This window comes from Ischnura elegans, chromosome X (assembly GCF_921293095.1).
Source record: "Ischnura elegans chromosome X, ioIscEleg1.1, whole genome shotgun sequence".
Lineage (NCBI taxonomy): Eukaryota > Metazoa > Arthropoda > Insecta > Odonata > Coenagrionidae > Ischnura > Ischnura elegans.
Window position 1 is genome coordinate 62740979 of NC_060259.1, and position 24808 is coordinate 62765786.

General features: G+C 34.4%; 1 protein-coding gene across 16 annotated transcripts in view; it reads left to right on the forward strand.

The window, feature by feature from the left end:
* The window catches only part of LOC124170630 (plasma membrane calcium-transporting ATPase 2), a 611417-nt gene that overhangs the window by 536535 nt on the left and 50074 nt on the right, over positions 1-24808 (forward strand). For 10 of the 16 annotated variants that reach the window (XM_046549474.1, XM_046549473.1, XM_046549477.1 and 7 more), the window contains 13 exons: positions 720-725; positions 4336-4356; positions 9499-9719; positions 9797-9932; positions 10019-10153; positions 10665-10700; positions 12419-12598; positions 14141-14343; positions 16481-16587; positions 18552-18687; positions 21440-21681; positions 21857-22121; positions 24400-24579. In XM_046549474.1, the coding sequence (XP_046405430.1) occupies positions 720-725; positions 4336-4356; positions 9499-9719; positions 9797-9932; positions 10019-10153; positions 10665-10700; positions 12419-12598; positions 14141-14343; positions 16481-16587; positions 18552-18687; positions 21440-21681; positions 21857-22121; positions 24400-24579 (1868 nt within the window). The remainder of the gene's footprint in view (positions 1-719; positions 726-4335; positions 4357-9498; positions 9720-9796; positions 9933-10018; positions 10154-10664; positions 10701-12418; positions 12599-14140; positions 14344-16480; positions 16588-18551; positions 18688-21439; positions 21682-21856; positions 22122-24399; positions 24580-24808) is intronic. The other 6 variants (XM_046549481.1, XM_046549486.1, XM_046549483.1 and 3 more) reach the window with 6 other exon arrangements.

A 24808-nucleotide genomic window follows, 5' to 3' on the forward strand; every position in this document is an offset into this window, starting at 1 on the left:
GCACTGACTATCCATTGCTTAGCCAGCTTCCTACTCACCCTTTTCTACCTTCTTCTATTTTCCCTATTGTATCCTTTCCCCTCAATGCTATATGCTAATGAAATGAGCTCAATTGACCCAGATAAACCATGGTATGAAACTATATGTTAAAACTACTGGGTTGCTCATGAACTGATGATCATTTTTGATTTGGCTCCCCACTTCATGGCCATGAATAATCTGTGCTCTACTGTGAAGCCTATAAATGGTCATCTTCAATTTTTTCTAAGTACACATTCTTTATGTTAAATAAGCCTACTTAAATTAGTTATAAATGGCAGTGATTTCATGTTGAGTTGAAGTAAAAATAAGTTTTAGTTGTACCAATCAGAATGAGGCCATTTTATCTTGTCTTTGTTGATTGATTGTGAGATTTGTAACAGTAAACCTAATTTTCTGGGATTGTGTGCTTTTTCATTTGTCTCACTCATAGTTTTCAATTTCTTTCTTGATATGTGATAAACACTTATATCCTTGTGGAACTGGTTTAAGGCATGCATATTCATATTTGCATAAGTTTTGCAAGTTATGATGCCGTGTTCCAGAGAACAGGGTTTTATGCCTCTTGATACTTAGTGTTTTCAATAGTTATATCTAGAATGTGTGTGATTAAATCTTTTGATCTCTCTTGTGCTAATTTCATTTTTATTGTTCCACTTTTTTTATTTGGACACTCAAAGAAGAAGGTAAATGACTTATTATTTTCAGTAGTTTATTAGAATAATGCTTTTTGGAATTGGTCTTAACTCCTGTAACACTTTGGGCATATTTTATCACTATATATTGTGGCAATAACATACTTCAAATAATATTTTGCATGATTAACATTGCAGGTTCAAATAATTCTATGTTACACATTATCCCTCAAGATTGCAAAACAGCTACAGGAGCTATTCATTTAATACCCTTGGTTTAAATGCTTGCATTCATCAAAATTCTAGAGATAACCGCATGCTAGACTAATATTTAGGCATGAGTAGTAAACATTCCAGAAAAATGGAACTCATCACATTGATCCCAATGACGACTGATAATTTTGCAAAATATTCCATACTCAGGATTACACTGGTGTGGTATATTTTGTATTTAGTGTTTAATTTTTGTGTGTGTGGAGCATTGATGCACAAGCCATCGCCTCTTTGCCGTGCTCCATGAAGATACTTTTTATGGGTTATTTATATCTTTAACTTACATTTTTTATTATTTAATAGCTTTTGTGAATGATTTCTCTACCAGAAAAATTATTTTGCATTCAATATTGAAGTATGTGATTAAAATATTATGTGGGATGAAGAAACATCCTTTACTAATCAACAAAATTTTATTGTATTTTATTTGGTCAGTTTCTCTGCTAGTAGAAAAAAGTAAGGGAAATTGTATGTGCTATAGGTTTAATAATTTATTTTGAAATATAATTCGGCCTTTATTGACTGAATTTAGGTAAATTGTTTAAATCTATGCATTGCTCGTTTAGATTCAATTGAAATTAATATCAGTATTCGTGAAGGCAATGGATATTATGCAATTTTTATAAATCAACTCATCAAACAGTTTCAGGTTCCTTTGACTTGCAAGAAAAATTTTTTTTTTGAACCAAGTAAAGGAAGCATCTTCATTCCCCTTCAATTTGTAATTTTAATTATTAGTATTCATTGTTTTTTCCTAAATTGAATGAAACACATGATGATTTGCACTGTGTAGATGGTTAGATTTGTAATCAATAACGTGTCTGGTGTTGACGTTTATGCATATGGGCAGGTGTGCACAACCTCACAAATCGCAGTGGGCAAACTCGATGAAAAATTTGCATAAGACGGCTAAGTGGGGTTGGGTGGGGAGTTTCCTGTTCTCCAGAATCTTGTGCCAAGTCAAATGGTGGTGGCTTGGGATGAAGGCACAAATAATTTTTCATATGGAGCAGTGTCCATTAGAAAGTGAACCACAATCTCTCATTTCTTGCGTAGGGGGATGGGGTTTCTCTTCCATAAGGCCCCCATGCAACTTTCCGAACAAGAGATAAATTTCCTTCATCAAAGAAAACGAAAGGCATTGATTGCGATTTGTTACACACCATTAGTATATTCATAATATACAAATCATTTGGTATTAGAAATCCCAGTTTAGAAGAATGTTAATGGTCAATTTTAACCTCATTTGTGAAAGGCCAGATTGGCACCCATGCGATGCCACTCCACGTGACGTCAGAGGGGACCTAGATGCTATACGAGCAGTAAGGAGTTTTACATCGTATGAGATTACCAATGCATGCATAAGGCACAGAGCTCAGGGAAATATCTCTTAATAATCGCCTATTAAAATTGCCTATGGTCGGAAAGTTTCCTTCGTTTGATAGGGTATTAACAATGCTTATATAAGCCAAGCGCTGCCTGCTAGCTAGGTACTCTGCTACCTGCTAGCAGCCTGCATCGTAGCGGTGCTCACAGCCCTGCACCAAGGTGGCCTGACACGGCGGCAGCTGGAACCAGAATGACTTCACACAGGATTTTCCCAGCATTCATACTTAGCCGTCGCATTTTCGCGTGCTTGAAAATTTTCACTTTTTATTTAATCACGAAATATAGATATCATCATTTAAAAATCTAGAAGTGTGAAAAATGTACTCCAGGAGTAATAATCTTTCAATGTATGCTATAAAAAATAATAGGAAACCACCCTATTGAACTGATAGTTTACTCTGAGAGTTTCACGTTTTGATCAAATTTTCATTATGGTTGTATGGTCATTTGTTAGATGCCTCAACACAGATTTAAAAAAATGCCAATTATGCTCATTTTAATGTTTTCATGAATGTATTTTATACAAAAACATGCCTTGAATCTTATTATTCTTTATCTCTTGCCTTCCAAAAGGTTTTTGATTCTTTTTATAGCTTTGTTTTAGACATTTTATATCAATTAAATTGATTAAATTCAATTTTCTACTACATTGGTTAAATTTTTATATTCTGTTACTCTTTCTCATAATCGGCAAAGCTCTTAAAATGCAATTTTTTAGCATACGAATATTTGCTTTTTTATGCAACAAGGAACTTTGGCTCCCCCATTAGGAAGACATACAATAGGCTAATTATGCAAGTCTATTAATGTACTAAATTGCTCCAGACTGTGATAGTGAGATATGATTTTTACCGTAAACTCTCTATGTAACTATCAATTTCTTTAATGCCGGGAGTTAACAAAATTATTTTCATGAAATAAATGCAAGAGCTAAGAATAGGACTGAAACTCAAATAGTGACTTAGACTTAGAGAATAGTAGACTTGGTTTTAAAGTTGATTCGTGGAAGATTTCAGTCTCAATGGAATTTTTTTCTCATCATTTGGACCTCTTATTGTATCTTTAAAGTAGACTCATTTTGCCATTCAGTGGCATAATAAAATGGGTGCACGTGATGTGAGTTTAGCTTTTCAACCTCCAATTTTTGAAATTCGAGGTTGATTGGGGAATTAGAGAATATTTAAAGCAGTTGGATAAGTATCAAAAGCACACTTTCTGCTAGGATTATGTATTCATCCCTAGAAAAATTCATGAAAAGGGATTTGATTTCCAATTCATAGCTGCTGCAAGTATTATGCCATACCTAAAGTATGTAGGTAAGATTATTTATTGGTTTAAATTAGTAATTTTATAATTCCCATTTGCCCATAATGTTTATGTTCCCTCTCAGTGTCTCTGTTTGTCCTGTCCTAGTAAATCTTGGTACCTTTCCTTCTAATGTTTTTAATTAGACGTACATACATATTTTCATTCATTCAGTAGCAGAATGAGCTTAAGATGCCATTTAACTGCTGTATTTTAATGCATAGACATGTATCAAATGATACCTTGGGCTGTTATCTCCTTTCAAGGTGTTAAATCATTTGTTAAGAATGGACCATTATGGTGTTTTCTTAAAATTTAATTTTGATATCTGCTTTTTGATTTTTGGCCAAAGAAACAGTCTAGCAGTTAATTAATAATATTTGTATTATTATGCTTCAAGGCAGCAAAATATGTATTGCTTTTCAGCTAGTGAAGTAGGTAAAAAGTATTTGTATTATGATGAATTAAATTATCATATTGGAGTCAGCTGAAAAGCTGCTTTTGTACTTGAATCAATAAATTTAATTGCATTCCAACAATCAGTAGCCCTTAGAATTAGCATAAGTTTAATAACTTATATAGCCATATCTGGTCATGTAGTGCCCCTAGTTAAATTATGATTGCTGGCAGATGGCATAGTGTTTTAATGGTCATTAATACTTGAAATTTATTTATTTTTGGATGCCATCATCAGATGAATTAGAAGAAACCATGGGTAACTACCTCGCATTTGTTGGTTGTACTGTTCACACATTGTAGTGTCCCTGTTGTAATTAAAGAAACAGCTTTAATGTTCAGTGTTCGACCTGCTAGTCTTCACATTTCCGAGTAATTTATGTTGTTTGTCATACCACTTACAAGAGAATGAGAACATTTTAGTTAATTTCTTCAGTGTAATGTAGCCCACCCAAATATTATACCTACTATCAAGTTATTCCTTATTTTACCCATATGCTTTGAAGAGGAGTGTGCTTCAAATCTGTAATTTAGAGTAACGAATAACTTTGATTTCCTTGGTAAAGGTAGTTGCAGTATCAACATTAATCTTTTAGTATAAATAATCATATCCTCAACAAAATGATGTTGTGCCTAAAATCTGCCTTCTTTCTATCAAACATATTCACATCTGTCTCATATTGTATAAAGCATGAATTTAATGCATACGTATATTCTTTATGTAATTCATTAAAATGGTATAATCTAGTATTTTTCTGCATAAGAATCTTGCACAAAAATTTTGTAATATATCCAGTGCTAAACCCCGTGTTAAATACTCCCTCTATAAATATAGCAGTGCTTCTCATTCTATTGATCATCTGAAATACTCAAATTAATTTTAAAATCTCGTGTCCAGTAATGTTGCTACAGCTTTTTGTAAATTGATCCACAAAACAGTTGCTATATACTATACAGCTCAAATTTGCTATCGTATCTTTTTTTATAAAATATATCATAACATGTGTGGCTTAATAATTTGCATTCCTGAAGGGGAATGCATCAATCAACATACATAATTCTGTGGTTTAAATAAGAGATAAAGTGTACTGACATAACGTGGATGTACTATAAGTGTTGATTGATAATTATGGAACTTATTTTCTGTGACTAATATTTGTTAACTTGCATGTTGTGTGGAAAATATTTTTCTTGGCATTGTGGTGATGCAATATCATTAAATGTGCTTTCCTAGCCCTAAGTGTTTTTATCTGTGGATCATCAGCCAGGGACATTTCTAAAGTGGTCATTTATGATATGGTCGTTATGTATCAAAAATTTTCCCTTGGGTGGCTGATAATTGTTCCTTTGTGCAACCCTTCATGAGTGAAGTTAAGAACTTCAGGTAACTCTCTTTATTTAAACCCTTCAGTAATAGTCAACAGTAAAAATTAAGAAGCTAAGTCGGAATATTTTCAAGCGTACATAAACACACGTTGAATGTTGTGCTGGATATGATTTTAATGTCTGTGAACGGTTTAAATAGAACTTCAACGTTAAATTTTGTCAATGGTTCTTGTTTTAATAATGGATGAAAATTCTACTGCATTTCCATATTATCTCAGTACCTGGGTAACTTCCTTCCTGTGTATAATCATCAAAAGTGATAAGAGCTTGTAAAATAATTTAGGCAAGAATTCGAAAAATACCATTTGAAACTGAACATTCTTCTGAATTTAACATGGTGTAATAAAGCAGGAGAAATTAAATTCTTTCAGTATTTCACCAAATTAAAATGCACTCTTACTAAGTTTTTCCTCTTCAGCACCTATAACACTCTAGCATGCTCCATTTTATTTGTGGTTTAACATTTTTTCATCAATAGCATCATTCTACTGCAAGTGTACGTAATACTATTTCTAGAGAGTTTTCAATCACCTGAAAGTTGGGACCTCACGTGTGTTTCTCCTCACCTCTCACTGAACCTCATCTTTCAATGTTTGTGATTCTTACCTGAAATATTGAGTTAAGATTTATTTTTTATCGGTATCGTTACCTCCATAATGTATGATCTTCATACATTTATTTTTACAGCTGTTACGTCAAGTGTCCTGAGCTATCATAATCTTTAAGAATTTTGCAATTAAGGATGAAAAGTTATCATAGTAAGATGCTAGTGAATATGGTTAAATGCAGGTTTTTTTGTGTATTTTCATATTTTGAAAGTGTCACTTAGGTACATAGTACTTTTTCCAAGTAATTCCTTTGATAGTTGTTAACATTTTTAAGCATCTTTGTTGTAGCGTCAACACAACAAATTTAATTTGCCTAAGGCATTGGGAGCTAAATTGTTTGTTAAGTAACAAATCTTTTGTAGTGATACGCTCTTGAGGTTTTTCCGATGAGGCCTGGAATTGCAGACAACATTAGCTTTGTAACTCTCCATGAAGTATACTGATCAATTATCTAATGAACTTTTGTCAGTTGCAGCTTTGCCCATGGTAAAATTAAAGGATTTTTGTCTTAAGCCTCTTAACCGAATGAAATTTTTTCCTTGCAGCGATTATTTACATTAACCTGGACTCAAAAAGCATGCATTTATAGGCATTAATATCTTGATATATATCTATTTCATGAGGTTATTTGACTTCTATATGCCATGTTTACATTACTGATGTATGTTTTTCAGTAAATTTTATCCATGGTCATCATTAAACTTGAAGTACCTATTTTATAAATTCTTTCTGTAATCCCCTTTCATCTCAGCAATCATTGCTAAAATTTTCTTTACATTACAGTCATGAAAGGCAACATGATTGCGACACTTGACCATTTATACATGCTTGACCATTCATACCTCTTAATTTTTCTTATGGGCATTAAAGAACCCTTATGAATAGACTTACAGAAGGGAAATTCTTACCATTCAACTCTAGGGGGTAGGCACTTATTTCTGTTCCTATACATGTTACCATTTTATTTTGAATTAGATTTGAAAGTTCATGCTCCATTTTCCAAGTCTTTGACTTTATGACGTCATTTTTTCTGGCACCATAAGAAAGGGAATGTTTACAGAATCTTGCATTAGTTGAATTGATTTGAAGGCTCTTGTAAAATAAATTGGGTTGCTGTGTAACTTTTACTTGAATTTTTCTTGGCAATCACGAAAAAACTTTGTTTTTTGTTTTGAATGAAAAGTAAGTAAAATCGTTGGAAGTTAAAATTGTGGGAACTTCATATCTCCCACCTTCAACTTTGATGCATGTTTTTTTGCCACCCATGTTCATCGATGTAGATTATATTTACTGGAAGCTATTAATTTTTTTGAATCTCTTCACAATCAAATAAGGTTTTTATATAGATTGAATATCGGTTCGTTGGCAATTAAATCTGGATCATAATGATCTGCGATCACTTTTCTTTCCTGAAAATATTTATGGGTTTGTTTTTCAGCTGTGAAGTATTTCTTTTTAAGTTTCCATATTTCCTGCATAGATATTGCTTCATCTCATGGTTTGATCTTTCAGTTGTGGTTACTCTATAATGTGGGGTGTGCATGGTTGTAGTGTCATAATTGGTGAATGGCTTCAAGCGATTGAGTGGTATTGCATTAGTCTTTTAAGGAATGCAAGTGAGACAACATGCATGAGAAATTCTACTCCCCATTTTATTTATAAGTATGGAATTGTTTACATTTTTCTTTTCAAATAGGCCAGGTGGAACACTACTCTTTTTCCTTATCTCTTCTTCTTGCAATCAAGATCAACAAAGGAAAAGCATTTTCATGTGTTCGTGTGAAATTATTCTCTTTGTTTGTCCTGAGTAAAATATATTACATTGACTTCTCTCATAATGTCACATTATGATCTTGAGTATAGTATTACTGCATTTACAAAGTATAAAATGATATATCATTTCAATGCCATGAGCTACACTTCATGAATCTAAACATTTGAACACAATTTTTGTGCCACAGAGCTCCACTCTTCAAATCACTCTATTTTTTTCTATTTATTAATCGTTTTATTTCTAATTAGCTGAAATGCTCAATTCTGTAGTAATGTAAAAAATAATTTCCTATCAGCCAATTGAGAACTTGTAGACCAGTAAACAAGGGTAGATCTTTTATGAGGAAAAGAAGGATTAGAAGGGAAACAATTTCATATGTTTGTGTGAAATTATTATTTTTGTTTGTCCTTAGTAAACTATATTACATAGAATTTTCTCAGGATATTACATTATAAACTTGACTCTAATTACCTGATGAAGAGTGCAATGTATACTGAGTGCCAAGCTTCATCTTACGATAGAACATTCTGAACTAAATCAAAAATTGGATGATTGAAATGCTACATTATATTTCATAGCAAAATTGTCTCTTACATTTTGTGCTGATATGGTTATTCTTCAAGCTTCAGTACGTTAATAGTCTTTCTCCTTATCCTTTTTACCTCAAGCTACCCTTCTTTATCATTTCATTTTGAGGTGACTAGTCTTCCTTGACAAGTTTGCTGTTCTGGGATTGATAATTTTTCCCCTCCTAATAATGTGTAGTATCAGATATTTTTCTCAGTTTTTTTTTTCTTTTTAACATTTCTACTCCTTCCAACTTTCGAAGTGAGATCTCTGTCTGGCATAAAAAATTTAATTTTGTTGGTTAGAAAAATTATAAACTGCGTTTCATTTTGCTGTGGAATGATGGGAAATGTTCATTTTATATTTTCAAGTAAATTCAGTGAATATATATTCATTTGCTGCCAAATCTGGCCTTGTGTAAACATATCTACTTGTTGGTGTGCTTTGCTCTTATGGTCACATGGAATTTAGTTATGTCGTAAATATGTGCTTCAATTGTAATGCAACTTCCGTTGCAGTTAAATGTCATTGATGCAGTGATGCTGTGTATGTATTTTTCTAGTAAATGTTTGAGACTAACTGTGATGAAGTTTTTTGCTAGTCATGAAATTTCTCTGGTGAAATGATAATTTATTAAAACTTCCTTGTGATCAAGATAATTTTCCTCAAATTAAAAAATGAGAAAAATTTTTCATTTGGCACTTCCTTGTGTCATATCTGGCTTTTTCTAAAAAAAAAATTCGCAACAACATTCGCAATGAATTCAATTGTTTAAAGCTCAATGTAAGTGCATATTTGCCATCCCATGAAAAATGCTTAAAGTCTATTCTGTGAATTCTGTGAGATCCACTTTCTTCTAGCATCTCTCAGTTGCATTTAGTATATTCACTTCTAAAATTGCACATTAATAAGAATTCATATTATATTAGTTTCTTCTAGTTAGGAATCTCAATTTTTATTTTCTTTATCACAAGTTTTTTTTTGGGTTGTTTGTTAATATTTTGGCAATTAACTCGCCAAATGCAGCTTGGAGCAGAAATTTATATCATATTTTCTTATTTTTCAGCCGAGGACGAAGACGGGAATCATGGCTGGATAGAAGGCCTGGCAATCCTTATTTCTGTTATTGTAGTTGTAATTGTTACAGCCTTCAATGATTACACAAAGGAGAGACAATTTAGAGGTTTACAAAGTAGAATTGAAGGTGAACATAAATTTTCTGTGATCCGAGGTGGTGAAGTGAAACAGATAGCAGTGGGTGACATTGTTGTTGGTGACATATGTCAGGTTAGTACAGTTCTCGTGATGTTTTATTGCTCAGATGTGAAGGTTGTACAAACATGTAATGAATTTGTTGATTGAAGATCAAATATGGAGACCTTTTGCCTGCCGATGGAGTGTTAATCCAAAGTAATGACCTCAAAGTAGATGAGTCATCGCTTACCGGGGAGTCAGATCATGTAAAAAAGGGAGAGTCATTTGATCCCATGGTATTGTCAGGTGAGTGATTCAACCGTGATGACCGACTTTTGCTGTTTATTACATCTCTTCTCATCCCTAAGTGTTCATATTTTCTTTTCCTCTAGGAACGCATGTAATGGAAGGCAGTGGGAAAATGCTAGTAACTGCCGTAGGAGTTAATTCTCAAGCTGGTATAATTTTAACATTATTAGGTGCAGCACAAAATCAGCATGAAGCAGAAATGAAACAAAAGAAGAAAGGTAAAGTGTTCATTAAATTTCCTTAAGGCATGATGTGTATATTTTTTGGCTTTATCCTTTATTTAGTGATTGTTGATACGTTGCATGGTTGCTAACTGAGGTACATTATATGTACAGTTTCCCTTTAGTTTTCAATTATGTATTTTACCAATAAAGTTTTGGAGTTTTGCACCCCTTTATGCCACAATTCCTAAACACATCTATGTTAAAAATCATTCATTATTTAATTGTCATGATATGAGCATTTGTAATCACGAACATAAAAAAATGTCAATCATATGTTTCTAGTTTTGCTATGTACCCCTGACTCCCTATGTCTTTGAAAATGCTTGTTTCACTATGGTGGTATGTAAAAACTGTGTTTGCATACATTCATGAGGTTGCAATTATGAGTCCACATGGGTGCAAAATGTGTTATTTTTTGATATGAAAGTGAAGCAAGTATTTTGTTACTTTATGTATCTAAGTTTGTGACACTAATGTATTTCCTTTTGCATGCTCTCCTCTGCAGAAGCTAAAAAGCAACGGAAGAAGAAGAGCTTGACAGGTGATTCCCCTTTTGTTACCTCTTGCATCCCGTGCATGTTATTGTTAACTGCGTGGACCGCCCTCAAACTGTGCATTTGGTGACTGTTTATTTAAGTAGGAACCTTTTTTTACCCAGAGTAGCCAACCATTGCTAGTGTTTGATGTTGCTCAGAGAAAATCATTTCCTTTGACAATTGCTTTATGGTTATACCTTGTCGCAGCAGCTGTTGACTGTTTGAAATATGCCTTGTTTCTCCTAGGACATCAATTTGTAAATGACTATAACATAAGGACACTAATTATATTGGCGCTGAGTTTTTAGGATGTTTCTTTTCAACTGCTATCTAGAAGCTTTCTCAAATTCTTACTAAATGAATAATATTGCTCAATAATATTTGAAATCTATCTCTATTCAACACTTGGCATTTGCAAGTGCTTGTTAATTAGCTATCTCTCTATCCAGCATATCTGTATTCTAATGGATAATATTTGCATAAAAGGATTATTAGTACTGATTAATTATGCTTTGCATAATAAATTAGCCAAGTTAAATTGTTTAAAAAATTTTGTATATTAACATTTCCTGCATATAAATATGTTTGAGCCTAATCAAAATTTCACTCATTCCATTCGCCAAGTGTCTGAAGTGAAGTTAGTTAGATGTAACAGTAAATAGTAGTGCCTATTAATGGGCTGAAAAACTGAAGGGGAAGGGGTATATCATGCTATTTTGTCAGCAAGTTCCTTGCTCTGTTCTAAATCAAGTAATTATGGAATCCATAATCAGTGTCGTGGAAGTGATCAGTAATCATGAATCTCAAGCTGGAAATAAAATATGTCCTGCACTAGCATTAGTGTCCTTCTTTTGAAAAATTATATTGCCGGTAAATCTTGTATCAAATTCTATCAAAAAGTGGATGGATACCTAATCTACATTAAATTACGCACATTACTTTAATTTTTTGGTAATTTATATCATAAATACTTAATGCATGTAAATTATAAATAAATAAAAAATGATTTTAATGGTATAATAAATATTCTAGAGCATTGATTGGTTTGGTTAGCTGCTCTGGTAAACTGTTACTGCTGTATTGGATATACAAATCATTTTGAAAATATTCCTTAAATACAAATTGAGACTGAATCATATTTAGATTTCACAATATTGAGGGGCAGAAAAGAATTGATGAAAAGCTCAATAATGTTAAAAATTAGCATGGTATATTATCCATGTCTAAATAAACACTAACCTAGTAAGTGAATGATATAAATATACCTTTAGTTTTATTATTTTTTTAATTTTTAAAATAATCTCATCTTATTTATAACTAAGAATATTGAACTAACCGTTTAGGATGTTACACAATTCATATTACCTAATTTAAAAATTATATAACTTTGTCATTATTTACTTTTAAAAAGCACTTATTAGATTCCTGGAACAGAGATGTTGGAGCGGGTGAGAAAATTTTTGCTTATAATCACTATGGCTGAATTAAACACGCTTTTAAAGCAAAACAAAAAATAGAAAGTAATTTCTTTACGTTGAGCAAATTGCTTATAATGCAATCTGTATAACTTTTCTTATTAACAACCCTTGATCTATGTCACGAGTCTTGAAAGCCATTCTTAGAGCAGTGCTTTTAATTAATTTATGTCTTGATAAACTTCAGTAGGCCTGAAGTTTTTTACATCAGCCGTGATTGCTAAAGCTGGAAATGGTTTCATTTACAGGAGATGAGGAGCCTCCAATGACTGGTAACAGTCATGTCCCTGCAGGTGCAGGTGATCAGGCAGTTAAAGGTGCTGAACCCGAAAGCTCTGGCACAGCTACGCACCATGAGAGTCACAAGAAAGAGAAGTCAGTCTTGCAAGCCAAACTGACAAAATTAGCCATTCAAATTGGTTATGCTGGTAAGCTTTCTGCTAAATATTTTTAATTATTAATCGGATTATGATAATTTTGTTATGAAACTACAGTGGAACCTCGTTAAAGCGAATACGGGTTATAGCGACACCCCCGCTATTACGAGAGATAGCCGATGCACCGTCAATTGACCCTATAATAAGCGTGTTAAAAAATTCGTTTTTACGAGACCCTTTCGGTGTTGGCTCTCGCCATAGCGAGGGATTCACCGCCGGAAGACTTCCATCAAGACTCCTTAACCTCTGTAATTGCTAGCGATCTGTTAGAAATGAAGTTAATGGAGTGCTCAGTCTCAAATTTATGTGGTAAACTGTCGTTCGATAAATATAATGATTGACGAAACAATGCTTTGCATGATTTTTATTCAGTGCGGCGCTTATAAATTGTTTGAATAGTTAGTCGTTATTTAAGTAAGGAAATTTAGTGATGCAAAAAAACTTCGCCTTTCGTCTGGATTTATGCTTACGTTTATCGGATAGATGTTTATCTGTCACCGCACCACTCCTGTTCCTGTATATCTGTTCGCAACAGGTATATTGGCTATTATTTGCTCCACCTCCGGTAAAGCGACAATTCGATATAGCGAGTGTTTATTAGTGCACCGTGGGGGTGTCGTTATATCGAGGTTGCACTGTAGGTGATGAGTGAAAGTTTTCTAAGCTATAATGCTGTAAATGTCAACAATGTAAAATATGAGTTTTTTTTCACAATTTAGCCCTTAAATTGCCTAAGAAGGCTTGTGAGAGCCAGGTGTGACTGACTCACAGCCTAATATTATGGGTGTAACAAAATTTATAAACAAACTGTGTTGTGTAGTCCCAAAGAATTTTTAAGCGTAGGGAAGCTTAATTATTACCAAATGTCACTACTACAAAGGAGGCCAAACTTAAGTCAGTTTTCGTATGAATAATCTGATGTTGCATTTGTTGTATTTCTCCCCTCTTTCGTCCCAAATTGAAAGGAATTTTGTGATGTCGTCAGTGGAAAAGTGTAGTAGATTTGCAGTGCTGGCGATCATCAAAGTGGCATTAGACGTGTGTGCTGACAGTAAATATTTGATGATTGAGGTACCTGGGCATATTTTCCAAGGCAATCATCTAGAGCGAGGAGAATAAGTGTTAACACGCCTAGGTAGGAGTGACTATCCTTAACCTAACCGTGAGCAGGTTAGCACTTACCCTCCTACCTGAGGGTGATTGCCTTTGATGAAGGGAAATGAAACCCGATACTTTCCTGAGGCCAGGCTCTTAAGTCCAAGACTTAAACGATTGCCTCTGACAATAAATGCATCAGTAAAAATGAGACCATAATTTCTACTTGGCTCGCTAGTTGTTTCTCTGCTTTCTTATATTGGTATACTCAAGCTTAGTAAAGTGAATTTTAACTAAATGATAACTCCACCATTCAATCACATCATTAATATAGGCTCAAATCTCAAATGGTTGGAAAAATGGAAATGATAGAATATCGGTTTTATTTCTGTCAATCTTTTGCCTAACATTTTCTTGTCTTGTTTTTTTATTTTACAGGTTCTACAATTGCTGTATTAACTGTAGTGATATTGGTGATACAGTTCTGTGTAAAAACTTTTGTTTTGGAGCAAAACAGTTGGAAAAACTCCTACGCTAATGAGTTGGTGCGTCACTTGATTATTGGTGTGACTGTTTTAGTGGTCGCTGTTCCTGAAGGTCTTCCTCTCGCTGTTACATTATCCCTCGCATATTCAGTAAAGGTAAAACTGCGCTTTGTCTCTTCTTTTAAACCCTTTTCTGTTAAAAACATTAGTATGTACTTTTAAAATTCCCTCCCTATGAGCGGGTGGGCTAACATTTCGGAAAAAAAACATGCTAGCTCAAGGGTTTGCAATGCATTGCCGGCAGGTGCCGAAGTTTCCAACCAGTCTTAAAACAATCTTGTGTCACCCAGGCCCTTTTGTCTTTAAGCTTCCACTTGATGTCTCGGAGCAATCACCGCCCTTATCTTCTTTTATACATTTAAAGAAAGCCTCAGATTTTGCACAAATTACTACCTGTGATAGAGGAACATCATTTGACCGTGTTATGATTTGATATGATAAATCCAGGTAATAAGAAGTCTTCCCATTTTTTATCCAGCAATGAACTTCACATACCTGATGACCGCTTGATTGCAGTTGGTGTGGCTGATGTCACTGATGTTTTAACTTCGTCTCTATTCAGAAAAATAGTGTGGACTGTCGGCATCGTGAGCTTAAACTTCAATGCAATAACGCTTTGATGCTCTCCATTTTCAAAGCAATAGATCACTTTCAATTTCTTTTCTAGGTTTATGCTTTTTCTTGATAACTTCGTTATTTTTCAATCCTCATTCCTATTTTTTTGCCATTGTTCACTTGGTTTTCACTCCGTATGGCTTTATCAAAATCACCTTCCACTGCTGAACAACTGCCGCATGGTATTCCTGAGACGCAGAGGGCTTACGACTGCTGGAAGGGAAAGAAGCCAATGTGTTTGAGAATCTCTCTCAGACCCTTTTACGTGTTGATGCTATTCATATGCAACTTGGCCCCCGCTCCATTTTTCCCTTGTGAATACCTATGACCTTGAAGCCATGAAGGCTTTAAGCTGGACCCTTAACGTGGAAGTAAATTTGCACGGCAACCTAGGATGGCAAAAACAACATCTCAAAACATGTTTAAAAAAACTCATTTCCACTAGCTCCAAACTTAATTAATGGTCTGAATTAACTAATATCATTCAGTAAAGGAGACAAGATAAATTACTGCTGTAGGGTGGCTACTCGGACATCATGATGAGTAATGTTTTTGGCCATTGCACAGCAATGGATTTCGACGATTATGTAAACAAAGAATTAGATTTGAGGCAAGAAATACTATTAATATGAGTAGAATGAGATTAATTTTGTATGTTCTTAGCACAAGTTCAAGTTTTATCAAGAGAATATTAAGGTAATTTGATTAGGCAAAGCAGCGTTGCGAAGTTTCCTAGAGGAATGAATTTGCTCTGTATCGTAATTGCACTAATCGAAATTGTGCTAAGCGAGACATGGGTAAATAGCCCCTCCTTTTTTTCCTGAAATCTCTGGGAGAAAAGTGCTAGGGGTTCATATATTCCAGTGCCTGTAATTTATTGACTAATAAGGCCACATGAACATCAGTATCAAGTTTTGAATTACGCCATGGAGAACATAATTGTTTTCTATTCTATCATTTTCGAATATTACTTGATGTTTTTATTGTTAATTTGAAACCAGAGTTAGTTTTTCATTTATTTACAGTTTGAATTCCATCATTTTCAAAGAAATGTTATCAAGAATTCAATGCATGAAAGCTGTTATCATGATGGTTTGTTTGTTGTTAGTAAAATTGAATATCCACTCACCAAGTACATACTTTTGAATCTTCTGGTGCTACCCTGATTTTTAAAATTAATTCTCAGTCATGTTTAAATCATCATTTCCTTTTTAAAACTCATCTTAATCCTTTGATCCATTGTATTTCCCAGTGCTTGCCACTATAACAGATGGATGGCATTAGAAATTCACTTGCATTTGCACAGTTATAGGTTTTTGTTACTATTCGCTATTATTATGTTAATTTCACTATTATTATGAAACTTACAGCGATTTTCTTAAGTGAACAAATTTAGAAGAGTAGAGGCTCAAATTTCTGGCTCTGGTTTGATTGTCTAGTGGATCAATTGTTGTTTAACCTGATGGTTCTCATTTCAGTCCACTATGTCAGCTTTTTCACGTGTCGTATGGCATAATATTTGTGTTCCATGTGTATTGATATGTATGTGTAGGCCCTTTCCTAATTTTGTGATTTTTAACTTTCTTTGCATGCTCATCTGATATGAATACCACCCCAGAAAATGATGAAAGACAACAATCTTGTGAGGCATCTTGATGCCTGTGAAACCATGGGAAATGCTACTGCTATCTGTTCTGACAAAACAGGAACTCTTACCACCAACAGGTAATGGGAGAATTTTTGCATTTATTTCTTAGCTTTAATTCAAGCCTCTTTTTATTCCTCCATATTTTAGCTTTTCCTATTGCTTCCTTGTTCATTATTTTTGTCATCTGCTCCTATCCAAGGTCAGTAAAACCTCCCTGTAACAATCCTCCTTTTAATGACATTTTACTAAAACCTCTATGTTAAAAAGCCATGGCTCTGGTTCTGAGACCTTATCATATGCAATGCATGCAAAAACCACTTCCTGTATAGAATGTTTTGTAATTATGAAATCTCCTTAGAATAAAAGGCCCCTAGTGAACTCTGAATAACAAATTTTCACAAAAAAATCATTTTTCATATTTATTTATAGCTAATTTTACTGTCAATTTTAATAGTGTAATAGTGCGAAAAAATTCAATTCATTTATCTCCTAAAGCCTTGTTCTCATGCATTTTATTGGGCATTACTGTGGGCTTTGTGGCCAACGTAATGGTTCAAGCAAGAATTCTAGTACTCCTTTTTTTTCTTTCTTATTTTCACCAATGCCATGCAGAGTAAAAAAGGCTTCATAATTATTCATTTATTTGCCATATTGCAAGCCTGTTGAAAAAAGCCCTCAAGGATATCAAAATACATTGATTGCATTAATACTCTGGCCCAACCACATCCATGAAAACCAGCATTTTGAACAGATCGTGAAGTAGCAGCCATATAAGGCAGTATCGCACCTATGGAATCTAATCACAACAACTTCTCTCCTCCAATGCAGTGCTCATACTAACAGTATTTATATTAGTTTGTAATTATAAAGATTTTCAATATTTATTTTTTAATTGATATCAAGAAGAAAAAATATTTTTTAAATGTTTAAAATTCTGGAAAGGTGATGCTTAACTTCAAGTTGTCATATACCTGCTAAAATTGTTATGGTTGACTCAATATTGCATATCAAGTGGTTAAAGTTTTACTCTCATTTGTGAGAAAAATTATTGTGACCCTGATGATAACATGATGTGCTGATTTAAACTTTTGCTATCTAATTACTCTGATTCTCTAGGGAGTTAAAGAGGATATTTATTAACTCCATTAATTTCAATATCAAAGCATTTGCACAAGTTTTACCACCCAGTGATTTCTGCTTTAGCATCTAAATTCCTGGGTTTATCTGTGTGGGAATCCTGCTATGCTCCTATTTTATGCTTAGTGCACAAAATAATTCTATAGATGGATACATTTTTGCTGTGCATCAGAAATATTTTTTTAGTGGCTTTATATTCATGCTAAATCCATATCTTTACACAATATATTTAAACATTTGTTTCCAAGCTTAGTTTGGTTTGTTTCTTTACGTTAATTTGATATTTTCTCCATATTTTTTAAATTAAAGATATGGTTGACACATAATCAAAGGCGGCATTTGTCAGAAAATAGCGTAATGCTGCAATAATAAATTGAAAAATTATGTGTATTTTATGGTTTTATCGTTGAAAATAAATATTTGTGCTTTACAGGACAAAAAGCCGTTTGCCTCTTGAACTGAGGCATTTCCCTTGCAAATCAATCGCAACCTTCTGGGCTACATCTTACTGTTTGCCTGTCCTAACAAATTCCTTTTTGAGTTTTGTGAGTTAAAACTATGTATTGGTTACAGAAACCCAGATGTGGTAATTTGTAACCAATTGCAAACTTTCTGTCCGCAAATTTAAACCGATACTGGTTTCTGGTACTTGTTTACCTGACACACATCGAATTTTGTGTTTTTTATCCTCCAAAATACCTGCCATTTGTAAATATTTATTCCACACCCATACTTTGAGTAACTTGGAAGGAGAATGATGCCTAAACTTGAGGTTATTGAAATTGCCCAGATTAGTGTTCATTTGTGTACCATTTAATCTTTTTATGGTTTTATGAAAAGTATTCTTTTATCTTTATTTTTTTAACTATCTTTTTTATTTTTCTCTTGATCTTTTTACTTATAGAATGACAGTGGTTCAAGCGTACATCTGCGACAAGCATTACAAGACAATTCCTAAGTTTACTGATATTCCTGATGGTGTGGGGCATTTGATTATTCATGGCATTGCTATTAATTCAGCCTACACATCCCGTGTTATGGTAAGTTTGACTTTGGAGTTCTACCCATGTATATCAATTTTTGGGTATCTCATAAAAGGAAAAAAAAAACTTAAATTTAATACAAAATATGATTGAAATATTGCAATCACTGCCCTGTTCACCAGGTTCTTCCCATCATCAATGCATGTTAAATATCTCCCTTAACAAATATCTATAAACAACATACATCAATTGAAAAACTAATTTTTTGGGCTTAGATGTGGGTGACCTCTTCATGACTTTAGTCATCATTTTCGATATTTTAAATGTGTAATGCTTATATTGATGTGAAGAAAAAAAACCTGATTTTCTATTCACAGTGACTGAATAGTTTACTGTTAGAATTTGGGATAGTGATATAATGAGATTGACATTCAGGAAAACAGTAATTGATTCTACTTATTGGAATAAAATACATATTTTGATGGCACCATCATCAAGAATGAGAAGATATCACTGCATAGTGTGTGCTCATATGTTTCCTTCTTCTTTAACTGTCGGTTGTGGAGGGGTAGTTACTATTGTCATTTGTTTGCTGTAGATTCAAGATTGCTACCAATAATGGCTCATCTTTACTTTTTATTCTCTTAAATGCATCAAAGCCCATTTTATTCGTGATCTTTGTCTCAATCTGCAGGAGCCCAAGATTTTGGAATTTCTTCCTCTTGGTCCTAAAAAATGTCAAAAGACCTGCCTTTAACTCTTGGCTATAGCTGCTTGGTCATGCTCTAAACAGTCTGTGTATGCATTAGAGATGGTAATTAACATCTCGAGCAGTTTTAATATTTTTGGTTACGATTATAAGCCAGTTATAATGAGTACAACCTACAATGAGGATAACACCATGGCAGGTTTTTTTTGTGCAAGTTGATACATGTGGAAAACCTAGTGGAATCAATTGAGGGTTGCAATTATGAGGAAAACCTGCAATTATTATGGAATGTTGAATTTCTGGAAAAGTCATGGAATTCGAATAAAAGCCGGGGAGAGATTGGGATGGGAAAGTCTAGTCATTTTTCTACCAATGTGTGTGTTGGTCAGACCTTCCCTCCCTTTATTTCACCAACTAAAACTAATGTTCGTCACTGATTTGTATGGAATAGGCCCCATATATTTGTAGAATGTACAGTTGTGCTTGTTATTACTTTCACCATCAGTATGGTGCATAAGGGTTTTTAATGTTGGTCGAATAAGAAACTTTACTTTTTACTAGGGATACATAATGTGACATAAATGCAGAGCAAGGGAATATCCTATTGGTAGAGGTATCAAATTTTTGATAACCACAATGACACAGCAAATTCATGAAATTTACACAGTTCTTTTTCACCCAATATTTTTTACCATACATATGTTTTAAGAAACACCGTACTGTACACTCCTGATTATCCAGGGTAATGATGGGGAGAGACAGCATGAATAATCGAAAACACAGATAACCCAAACTTTCACTTTGATGTCTTGCAGTGTTCATAATTTACCTGAAACAAGCTATATATTATTATTTACGTACAGTGAAACCTCGATTTTACATTCCCCCATCATACATTTTCCCTGATTTTACAGTTTTTATCAGGTTCCATACAGTACCGCCTTTAGAAAATGATACTCTATTTTACAATATCCTCAATTTTGCACTTTTTGTAAGTGGTCCATTCAAAAGTGTAAAAATAGAGGTTTCACTGTAGTTAATATGTTCTTTTAGAGTGCTTCCTGGACTCAATGAGAGCTTTCTTTGCCAGTACGCAATCTTTTTAGCGGCGATAACATGGTTCTACTCGTATTATTAATGCTCCACGTAAGGCCTGGTTTCGAAAATCACACATACGTGAATGTGTGATCACGGATACAGAAAAGTGGTTTGCACGAACGCTTCAAAACCACTGCTCGATGTCAGATACTACACTATCAGGCACCAAGCCACGTAGTCGCGTCTCGCACAAGTTGCCCGGGTTGCAACTGCTGCGGGATGTGTATCCGTGATCATGGAGTGCGGTGGCGCACTGGTGAGGCTTGGAAAACAGGAACACGGTGCTCCCGTGAATGCAGCCAGCACACGATCGAATCTGTTTTACCAAGGGAATTCTAATTTGATTAGAGATCAGATTTGAGTAAAGCAAATTTGTAAGCGAGCTTCCAATCTGCCGCCAAATTGCCTGAATCTGCTCATACTCGTCAGTTGACCTTGAGCACAAGGCGAGTGAGTGGTCAAGCGCTTCTTTCGTTTTTCATGGTGGGTTTGAGTGCTTTGTCATTTTTCAGGGTGGCCGTCTTGACTGCCACATGCCTGAGCAATTGTTGCTGATTGGTGGTTGTTCAGATAGTTGTACTCGATACGCAGTAGTGTGTTGCGAAATGATTGAAAAGCTGCACCTAAGTAATCAATGGTATTTTCTCAGTCTAGGAGGCTGACAATATGCCACATAGCAGAGTACTCCTGAACGTATCTCTGTCACTCAAAAAAATTTGTAAGATGTGTGATATGCAGTAATTGACTGCAAGAATAATAATAGTTTTAGTTGAACTTCTGAATTATTTTCTAAATAGATACTCAAATTGTATTACATTTATGCATTCACTCATGGATCATTGATTTATTGATCATTAAAGCTGCAAAGTTTTTTATTTTTGTGAAATTTGTAACTGACTGAGGAGGTGATTTCACTAGGCTATGTTTGATGCTCTAATGTGATTACGTGTGAAGAAATGACTCTTACATGTGATTCTGAATTCTATTATCTTCTTTTTTTAGCCAGCGGAAGAACCAGGGGAATTGCCTAAGCAAGTCGGGAACAAGACTGAATGTTCACTTCTAGGATTCGTTCAAAACATGAATAAAAGCTATCAAACTATCAGGGATGATATGCCAGAAGAAGTATTTACTAGAGTTTACACATTTAACTCTGTTCGTAAGTCAATGAGTACGGTTGTTCCTCGGGAAGGTGGAGGCTATAGGCTCTTCACCAAAGGAGCCTCGGAAATAGTCATGAAGAAGTATGTAGCTCTAATGTTGTATTTTTTCCTTGATTTTATTGCTTGAAAAGTTTTATCTTATCATATGCTCATCATTCTTAGTCACTAAGTATAATATACCTCTGAGTCTTGCTTACTACGAATGTATCTCCTTCATGATATCCTCTGTACATTAATATTTCTATTGCCAATGTAGGTGTGCTTTTATTTATGGTCGTGATGGAAGTTTGGAAAAATTTACTCGAGAGATGCAGGAAAGATTAGTTCGCCAAGTTATTGAGCCAATGGCTTCTGATGGACTGAGAACAATTTCGATAGCATTTCGTGATTTTGTGCCTGGTAAAGCTGAGATAAATCAAGTTCACATTGATAATGAGCCTAATTGGGATGATGAGGAGAATATAGTGAATAATCTGACTGGATTGTGTGTTGTTGGAATTGAAGATCCAGTTCGTCCAGAGGCAAGTATTTATTCATCAAGCTTTGACATAATGCACACTGTGTGACCCTCTTCTTTTCTGTTGAAAATAGGTGGAGCAGAGTTCTTAGGGTGTGATGACAGATTACATTGCATCTGCACCCAACTTGCCTTCTTGCCAACCAGCGTGGCCTAGGTTGAGGTTTTGATGTGAAATTTATCGCCAACCATTTATCATTATACAGTGGAACCTCGATATACCATTTTTCAGGGGGATGGACGAGAAAAATGATGAATGCAGGAATGTTCGGCTGGGTTGCCTATTTCCCAGGAAACACAGGATTTTTTGCGTGTAATTATGATATTCATTTAAGGATTCAAACAAATATTTTAGCTAATTACAGGAATACTAGTACTAAAATTTTCCTGTATAATAAATATATTTTTCATTTCATTCAGGCAATGTGTAAATCGTGAACAATGTTGCGTTAATCGTCAGCTGATCCTCAGGTATGTCCACCTGATCCTCGGCTTCATCCCACTTCTGGTTTTCTCCTGGTAGCTTGCTCTACCCCCACCCCTACCATCATATTTGCGCACTTCTAGCCCAGATTCTTTTCTTCACCTTCAGTTATTTAAAATCGCGTATGGCGTACGCAGAGCATACTGCAAAGGGTGAAGCATAACCATATGATTGTGCCATGAAATTTTTTGTCCTAAAGATAAGGCAACTTACCAATTCTTTTCTGATTAGCGTAGTGCCAGATGAGCACATGAATCCAGATTGTTAGTAGGGAGAAACAAAATATCCTGAGAAGATCTCCCTTCTTCAGTATATCTGACAAGTGAGACTTATAGTATAACTCATAAATTGATAACTGATAGTAACATCCTGTTTTTGGAAAAAATGCCCCATTAACTGCAGAGAAGCTCAGCTACGAGGATATCAAGTTTTGCCAGAAATCACCATCGTACTTTTCCCACTATTTCCTGGCTTAAAATGCTTAAATAATGTTAGAAATATGTCATGTTTGGTCTCATTCTTTTTAGAATTACGTGCAAATTACTAACATTTCAATCTAATAAAAGTATAATTGGACACCTTTTGGGCTAATAGGTGATACATGCAGTAGTTGACCTCCAGAAACTGGGAACTTTGAAGCAGGTAGGCTGAAAAAGTTCAGTGGGCGAGAATGGGAGAGGCGTGAAACATGTTTCTATTGTTCTCGTGTAACTTGATATTTTCTTTCAAAGCTAAGGTCTTCATAATATGATCCCTGGGTGACCTGGGAGCTTATGTTTGATTTTTGAAAAGAGGAAAGCTTCAGATGGGGAAGGCAAGTGCTGAATGGAAGGGGATAGCGGATCTTGGAAAATGCCCTAATGTTACTTTCCCACGGCACTGATTGTGAACTTCTCCCTATGGTAGTTCCATCTCCTTGGGAAGATTCAAACTATGTGCCTGTCGTTATTAGCCATAAATGATACATTGTATATATTTCGTCTCAATTTTGTCAAAGGACAGATGCAGGAAAATTATACTTTGAGACCGCTATCTTCAGAGGATCTAAGCTGGAAAACGATACTTTGGGGAAAGATAGATGCGGGAAAGAATTACATTGTCTGTGTGGAACTTTATTTGGGACCAGGAACGGTGACCGATGAATGCGGGAAAACAATCAATGTAGGAACGATATATCGGGATTCCACTGTACATATATCTACTTATCTTGGAAGAATTCAAGTTAAGGTAGTTCATACAGTTGATTGGCCATTTCCATCTCCTAAAGAAGGTTGGAAAAAGATTTTGATTCACTCTATTTATAAGAATGCCTTTAATCTAGCTATTCTATGGTTAAACTATTTTTTGTCATCTTAAATAGCTGAATTAATCTTAAATGCTTTTCTATTTTATAAAAGTCATTATGCCTTAAAATCTGCGCAAAGTAGAATTAATACACTAACATTAAATGCCTGCCTGCCAATATTCAGCCTGGTATAAATGGTAAGAAAAGGCATTTGATCAATTTATGAAAGTTATGTCTTTTGTACTAAATCCAGTACATTGTTATTCATGAAGGGCTGTTCATTATGGGTAGCTGATTTTAACTTTGAAATTCCATTATTTGCCGTGCAGGAAGCTTATGATTAAACTACGTATATGTAAGTTTAGTTATGAATACCAGTAGATTTTGTTTCATCCGTTTTATTTAAAATCAATTTATGCTGAAACTCTTAACAAGATCAGCAAAAATCTAAATATTTTCGTGATAATTTTGAGCTTAAGAGTGGCATTTATTATTTACCATATTTACATGTAGGTTCCTGAAGCAATTAAGAAATGCCAGCGAGCGGGGATCACTGTTCGCATGGTGACTGGTGACAACATCAACACTGCCCGATCCATATCAACGAAGTGTGGGATCCTGAAGCCAGGAGATGATTTCCTCATTTTAGAGGGAAAGGAATTCAATCGAAGAATTAGGGATGCCAATGGAGAAGTAAGAGGTTTCAGCTATTATCGTTTATCCATACTTGTGTACGTTACTTTTTAATTGCTAATATTTTGGTCTGATGCACATCCTCATGTCGGCTGGACATTTAAGTTAGTTTTACTATAAATGTTTAATTCTTAATATCGTATCCCTAAGGCTAGTGTGCTCTTTCCATTCTCACATTATGAAAGGAATTAACATTATCTCTCTTGCATTCATAGTCTAAATAGTTACT